At 43.3% G+C, this 8,067-nt stretch overlaps 1 protein-coding gene across 1 annotated transcript; it reads left to right on the forward strand.

The window, feature by feature from the left end:
- The first annotated feature begins 1,276 nt into the window (after nt 1–1,276).
- Nucleotides 1,277–6,574, forward strand: klhl11 (kelch-like family member 11). The gene is made up of 2 exons (XM_040134487.1): nt 1,277–2,255; nt 4,276–6,574. Exons 1-2 carry the CDS (start codon nt 1,714–1,716, stop codon nt 5,858–5,860), a joined length of 2,127 nt encoding a protein of 708 aa, XP_039990421.1. The 5' UTR covers nt 1,277–1,713; the 3' UTR covers nt 5,861–6,574.
- Nucleotides 6,575–8,067: the final 1,493 nt, after the last annotated feature.

The raw sequence follows: 8,067 nt of genomic DNA on the forward strand, positions 1-8,067 counted from the left end.
ATGTCTAAATCTGTTGTAGGTGAAGAAGAGTGATCTGTGAACAGAGGTGATGAGTCTGTGACGGGGGGTATCTACAGTACTAGAAGCTTAATAATCAGAACACTGATTTCAATGATCTTGGGTGGGAAAATGTTAATAATTGCTGACGGAAAAAACTGGGTCTGTGGTTCCAAGGTCAACACCCAGCAGACATACTGCACATTGAGGCTTGAAACTACTCCGACAAAAGGCAAATCTGTGAGCTGGACAGTATTGAAATTTTGCAGATATGGCATACAAGGGCGAGAACCAAAAGCTGCCCCACACCCACAGCGAAGCAGGACTCAAATGAGGTTTACTCAAAAGTATTGATGTATGACTAAACTTTTTACCTCCCCAACAGGTAACAATTTAGACTTAGCATTTTTATTAAGTATATGAACATTTAATGAATGGCTTATAACCCACTATAATGTAGTTGTACGTAGCCATCAAGACATGTTATGCGCTCGTTAATGTACAGTATTCGTCAGGAGTTATAACTTCTCCTATTAAGACGTATTTGATATTGTCATTCATCTGTATGTACCAGCCTCTATGTATGGATTGCAGACCTATTATGGTGTAACCCTTCATTAACCCATACACAGAGTCTGACTGGCCGTTGATCTGTGTGCAAATCTTCCAACAGTTACAATACAGTAAATGTAAAAATGTTTACATTAAGAGCTGTTTCTATCACATTTAAGCTAAGAAGTTCCCATTAAATAAAGACTTTTGCAAGAGTGCTGTTTACATCCCATATTTTGGTAATAACTTGGCTGTGTGTTTCTATTCAGTAAGAATGCAGTTATTAATGATTGTAAAGCGTTAATTCATACTTAGGATTCTGTACTTTCTGATAAGCAATCGTGTCTGTTATAAATGTTAGTCAGTCGTTAATAAAGAGTCTGGGGTTTCTCATAAGCCATCAGCAAAACTGAGGTCAGCCACCTACAAACTCTAATAACTCATTAATGAGAGATTGTACAATAATCCATGAAGTCTGTAGTTCTAAGTGTTAATAAGCAGTTTATAGCTGGATTTTAGTGTCAGGCTTGGGGAGGATTTTCCACAACCTGGCAACCCAAAAGCTGTTCTCATTAATGGCTTGTAACTGATTTACAAAAGGTCAGTAAATGATTTACTAACCATTCACAAAGCCATTAGTCTATGACCCCTGTACAAATGGTGCTTATCAGAAAAGTGGCACCAAATCACTTCCTTACATTTTCTGCGGCACTGCATGTCTGTACAGTATAGCTGTAACACTGAGTCCTGCTTGTACCGAATACCACGCTTCAAACACGACCAAATAATCGACAACAGACACGAAATGCGACCGATAACTCGCGGGCTGAGTGTTTGATTTACGATCATAGGACGCAACAACTCGAACAGCAGTTAGACAATTTCGTAACGCGCATGCGCGAAATCGGTGCATCCCTTCAACAAAGTTAAAATTGGCCAAAATAAAGACGTGTCGGTGCGTCGCAACGGCCGCAAAAAGATCGACAACATCGAGGACTGTCCCCGCATTTTGCGTCGGGCACGTGGGTCTCCGGTGTGAACAGAGATATTAGCTTGAATCTTAGAGCCTCCAATTGACGGTCCAGCAAACATCGGGGAATATTCTTGAAGACGGAAGTGAGCGCTGTAGTTTTTCCCAATCAAGGCTGTGGACGCTTCGCATGCATGTCAGTTTTTGATTGTCTACTTACGTGTGTTGTCTATGCCTGCGAGTTTTTCCCGAAGGTGGGTCAGAGCTTTCATCTGCCTCCGAGACTGGCGTCCGCCTGCGGCATGGCAGCGGCGGCAGAGGAGCCGGAGGACGGCGGCGCACGGGGAACGGTAACAGGTGACGGGGAACCTGAGGAGGCCGCGGAGTTCACCTGCCCGGCCTACTGCTCGGAGCTCTCCCGGCGGCAGAACGAGCAGAGGAAGGCGGGGCTGTTCTGCGACTTGACGCTGGTCTTCGGCTCCGGTGGGGCGTCCGGGGAGAGGAACCAAACCCTCACCGCCCACCGCTCCGTTTTGTCCGCGGCGTCGCACTACTTCACGCTGCTGCTGGGCGGACAGTTTTCCGAGTCTCTGTCGGGGCGAGTGGAGCTGAGGGAGTGGAGCTCGGAAAGCGGACCGGACCCCGAGACTGTGAGGAGTGTCGTGCAGTTCATGTACACGGGGGAGATCACGGTGACCACCGCAAATGTGCATGAAGTGTTGGAACTTGCTGACAGGTGAGTTTTGTCAATCTGAATCAGAATAACAACTTTCGTTGGACAGTTGTCCTACAGGCCTTTGTTTCCAGCGGTAAATAAGCCAGACCTTCTCTGGATCCTCGTTATATCAGCAGCTGTGACTTAGATAAGAGTAAGCAACACCTGTGGAACCAGGCACTCCGTGGTTTTATTAAGCCTGCGTGTTGTCATTATAAGAAAATTAGGGCGCAAAGTGCATCTGGCAGGGATATGGGTCAGATCATCAGCCAAATGTGCACATCTTGGGTTAAACCACGGGCCTGGTCTTTACCAATACTCTGTACGGACCAGGTTTGCAAATAACGACTGTTTTCATTATCAATTAATCATGAATGGATTCTGACACAACAGGCTCCTGGACAAAGACATGTGAAAGGCCTCCCACCCTTCATTCGTAGGACCAAAGCACACACACACACTGAAAGAGGCACAAACTGATCATAAATCGTAGCCATGTCATTTGTGGTCAATTTGTGTCTCCTCGTGGTCATTTTGCCTCTCTATGAAGATATTTTGCTTCTCTTTGTGGTGCTTTTGAATTGCTTTGCGTCTTTGTGGAAGCTTTGAGTCTCTATGTAGTTGTTTTGTGTATCTTCGTGGTCCTTTTGCATCTGTAGTCTTTTTACTTCTTTTTGTTGCTGCTTTGCATCTCCTTTGCTGTCATTTTGTGTTTTTTTGCGGATCTTTGTCATCTCTTTGAGGACATTTTGCATGTCTTTGTAGATATTTTGTTTTGTTTGCTGTTGTTTTGCCTCTCTTTCTGGTCATTTCGCATCCAATTTTTGTCATTTGGTTCCTCTCTCTGGAATATTTTGCAGGTGAAGACCAGGGACCCCTTGGCCCCTTTGGGTAAATCCATTCATGCAGTTATTCTAGAGCTGTAACTAACAATCGATTAATCTGCTGATTTGCTTTTTTCAAATAATCGATTGTCAAGTCTATGAAAGTCAAAAAATTATCAAAACTGCCAAACACAACTTAGAATTTTTGGCAGATTTGCTTAAGAAATAACTGATTAATCAATCACCAAAGTAGCCGTCATTTAATTTTCTGTCAAAACGTTACCTGACGACTGATTCGATTGCTTGTTTCAGCTGTAATACGAACCGTTTCGTACTACTGCCAAAGTGAGTCCTCTGGGAATAGGTGAGGCTACTATTGGCATCTTGTGCATCTTGTTTATGTATTGTTAAAGACTGTACACATCCATGTGAAACCCACACAGGTGTTCACTCTTCCCTGATTACACCTTTCTTCAGGCGTTGTTTAGGGTGTAAACAATGTGCTGGACTGACAACTCCCTTATTATCCTGTGCTGTTGCACTTTTGACATTTCAAAGGAGCAGACTGCTGCAGACTGTCACACACTCGTGGCTTACTGGGACACTTGAATACAATAGAGCCATCATTAATGGCACTAGTGACACCTGTGCTTCTCCTACTACGACAAGTCAAAATGTCTGCTGTGAAAAAGGGCTATTATGAACGGTTCAATTATTTTATATAATGTATTACAATATTTTATCGCATCATCAAGGCAATTTGACAATACTGCACTTAAAATTATGTTTTTAAGTAGCGGTGACCCATGTATATGAAAGTCCGAGTAAAAACACTTAAGAGACATGTATTCAAGGTTACAGACACATGGTACTGCGAGACCACCAAGGTAATATCTTCCTCAAGAACAAAAATGTCAAGACAGAGTGTCTTGGTTTCTCTTGAGAGTCCATGTTTCTACACTGTTTATTACAGATAACGAGTTTTTACTTGCAGTGCCAAAGGATATCTAATGTTTCACTGTACTGAATGCAGGCTTTTGTTCCATCCATTTTTACTGCTTACTGAAAGTGCTGATATCACCTGCTGAGATCTTTGGTTAGAATTAAAACCTGTTGGGAGTACATTACACAACTTACTTGGCAGGCATCACTACTAGTTCAATGCACCGCTTTTACACATCAGCGTTCTGATAATTCTGATTTATTCACCCTGTCAGGTTCCTGTTGGTGCAGCTAAAGAACTTTTGTGGAGAGTTTCTGATGAAGAAGTTGAGCCTGTCCAACTGTGTAGCCGTGCACAGCCTCGCCCACATGTACACCCTGGACCAGCTGGCCCTGGGAGCCGCCGAGACGATTAGAAGAAACTTCCACAAAGTCATCCGCAGTGAGGAATTCTACGCGCTGCCATTTCACCTGGTGCGAGACTGGCTGTCGGACTCAGAAATCACTGTGGATTCTGAACAGGAGTTGTTTGAGACCATTGTAAAATGGGTGCACCAAAACACAGAGGAGCGAGAGAAGCATTTCGAGGAGCTGTTCAGGCTTTTGAGGCTGCCACAGATTGCTCCTACCGTCCTGACACGGGTGGTGAGGAAGGAGCCCTTAGTGGCAAGCCGTGCATCTTGTCAGAAGCTGGTGTCTGAAACCCTTGAGGTCCATGCTGTCCACTTTGAGAGCCTCAAGTCAGCTGACTTAGAGCTCTGTGCCTCCTACATGGCAGCGATCCAGCCACGTTTTGGACAGAACATGGATGTAATCATGGTGGTGGGTGGTGTTTCAGAAGGTGGAGAGTATTTGAGCGAGTGTGTGGGCTACTTTGTTGCTGAGGACCGTTGGGTCAACCTGCCACACATTCACAACCACCTTGACGGACATGCCATCGCAGTCACTGACAGCCATGTCTATGTGGCAGGCTCCATGGAGCCAGGCTTCGCCAAGGTGGTTGAGCGCTACAACCCCAACCTCAACAGCTGGGAGCAGGTCAACAGCCTGACCTCCCGCAAGCATTCCTTCGGCCTCACATGCGTCAAAGATGTACTCTACAGCATCGGTGGTCACGGCAACTTCAGTCCAGGCTTTAAGGATGTTGCCGTCTACGAGCCTGAGCAGGACGAGTGGCACAATCTTGAGCCAGCACCAACAATACTTAGAGATGTAAAAACAGTCAGCGTGGAGGACCGCTACGTGTATGTGATGGCCAGGACCCCTGTAGACGTGGACAATGAGGACGGACTGAGCACTGTGACCACCTGCTATGATACAGAGAGTCACAAGTGGCAGGACGTGGACTCCTTACCGCTCATCGATAACTACTGTATTTTTCAAATGGCTGTTGCATCCAACAACTTCTACCACACAGCTTCCTGTTGCCCCAAGAACTATAAGTTAACAGTTGAGGCCTCTCAGCAGAAAATAAGCAGAAACATCTCAAACGACATCCTCGACAGCCTCCCCCCAGAGGTCCTTGGTATGGAAGGTGCTGCCATTTGCTACCTGGGTGACGACATATTCATCATTGGTGGGTGGAGGAACAGCAGCAACATGGACAAGCAGTACCGCAAGGAGGTCTACCGTTACTGTGCTGAGAGGAAGCGTTGGACGCTGCTGCCACCCTTACCTCAGCCTCGCTGCCGAGCCGCAGCCTGCCACGTTCGCATCCCGTACCAGTATCTTTACGGCTGCCAGCGCTACCCCATGCCCCAGAACTTGGCTCGCCAGCGAGACCGCATGCAGCAGATGCAGCAGCTCCATCGACGTACCCTCACTCTGCGGAGACAGCTGCAGTCTCAGATTGAATGTTGAGATCGAACCTGACGATCTGCCCAGTCTAGTTAGCACTTCATCTGCTGATAAATGCCTTGTTGTTGTAGCAAGACTTCTGTCTTGTTTTTTGCCTTTTATTGAGGTGAATAGTCTGCATGGGTTAACCTGGGCCTAAAGATTACAATGTTAAAAGTGCAAATAAAGAAAAAAAATAAGAATTAGCCAGACAGGTTGGTAAGTTAACAGTCTTGCATAATCATTTTGGCCTCGCGTCGTTAGCTTACGCCTTACTTTCCTTCTGCTAGTAAATGATACTGTGATTACTGTGACATTTTCTGAAAAGATTGTTGATTTCACTGCTAAACAACTGAGCGTTTCCTATTATGTGTGGTCTGTCTTAACACCTAAGAGTAAGTGGTGTAAGTATTTGTTGTGGTGCAAGTTAAACTAAAACTGAGGGTTATCAGTGAAGCTTTTCCTGTGAAATCTGGTTTAGTGTTGAGATGTAAACTTAGCAAATGAAACGATGTCTACATTTATTGTGATGTGGGTTAGAATTAAATTGCACTTAAATTATCAGTGTGGCGGCAACGAACATACTGTAACCAGCTACCAGCTGAGAAAAGAAACTTTTTACTGCTCTTGCTACCTTCATCTAAAATCTACATTCTTTTTACACCATGATTTTCCTTTTTTTTTTTTTTGCACTGTAAGGATTGAAATATCTGGTTGATTGTATTAAGTATGTTTTGTGTGCACCACTTGACATAGACCTTTTTTTTTTTTTTTAGCAAGAAATAAGTATTGAGCTAAGGACATATTTGGGAACACCGTTCTCTGTGATAAAACATAAGCCTGCTTAATACATTTTTGCACTAAAATATGTGCACTAAAACAATTTTTACAGACTGCAAAATACTGATTAGCCATTCCATTGGATGTGTATAAATGTGTATGATTGATTTCTTAAATAACTCAGCCGGTCAAAATCCGCTTTATTTCACTTTCCAAAATTGTTGTTGTTTGTTGCGTATCTTGAATGATAGACCGAATGCCACCATAATAATTTTTGGCAAAATATCTCTATTTCTGATTGAAATTTAAACTCTGTTATACCATTTCATGTTGTTGTGACAGTGGGTAAACACGGTGGCTTTGTTGAGTTATTTGGTTGGTTTGTTTTAGTGGCCTCGTTTGGTTTGTTCTGCCTTTTTACTTCTGGCAGAATTTGCTCGGCATCCTACTTTGAGTAAATAAGAGCACATGTTCACACGTGGACACTGCGCCGTGGAAAGACTGTGAAATTTGTGAAACACATTAAACCAAGAGGCTGTTTTGTGAATGATCCCAACTGTTCCTTATTAATGCAGTTGAATTAATCGTATTTCCTGCACCAAAGGAAGCTGAGTGTTAACTTTTAAAAAAGTTGGGTTGTTTTTTTTGTTTTTTTGTTTTTGTATTTTCATTCCTATCTTGTAACTCAGTTAATGTTGTGTGGACCAGTTGCTGAGCTCAGTGTGTTTCTCTAACACTGTTGAAATTGCTACTGCCTGTGGTATCTCCAGCCAAGCTGTTCATACTCTAATTAGGCTCGGTGAGCCTAACATTTTTCCGCTAACATACTGTACATAATGTGAACAGAACTGATTGATTAATGATTTCATCCAGTTGTATATGTGGAGGTTCAGATTTTTAAAGAATGTGTTTTAAGCCAGCTTCTAGGATTACTGCAAAATGCAAAGGAGTAGACTCAGATATAGGCAGGTTTTAGTCATTGGCAGTAGTATAGCAATGCCACGTTTGAGGCTGGATTTCAAGTTCAGATTTTTATCAAAGTTTGATTAGAGTTGGTTTTGGATAAAGTATGATTTGCCAGTGCCATTCATTGAGATTTCATGAAGCTAATTTCACGGTGTGACGTGGTCTCGTTGCATTTGTATGTGCAAGAGCTGCAAGTGTACAGACAATGCAATAAAAGATAATGCATTGAAATGCTGTTTGTCATCTCCTGGGGGGGAAAAAAGCAACTTTTAATCCACCCAGCCATCTATGTATCCTATTTACATACTTTATTTTTTTTTTTTTAGTCATGACAGAAAACAATAACATAACAAAAATGTCCAAACATTTTTTTAATGAACAGTGTTATATTTATCAGTCATAAACGCTGATCACCACCAAATGCCAGATTTAGCCAAACAGCTCATTTTCTTCTCCAGTGCCTTGGCAGGTTGATGTGACTCAAG

The sequence above is a fragment of the Xiphias gladius genome, chromosome 9 (genome assembly GCF_016859285.1).
Source record: "Xiphias gladius isolate SHS-SW01 ecotype Sanya breed wild chromosome 9, ASM1685928v1, whole genome shotgun sequence".
Taxonomy (NCBI): Eukaryota; Metazoa; Chordata; class Actinopteri; order Istiophoriformes; family Xiphiidae; genus Xiphias; species Xiphias gladius.

Coding starts and splice junctions, on each gene's coding strand:
- klhl11 (XM_040134487.1), top strand. CDS start 1,714: ATGTCAGTTTTTGATTGTCTACTTACGTGTGTTGTCTATGCCTGCGAG. Junction 2,256..4,275: donor GTGTTGGAACTTGCTGACAG/GTGAGTTTTGTC, acceptor TCACCCTGTCAG/GTTCCTGTTGGTGCAGCTAA.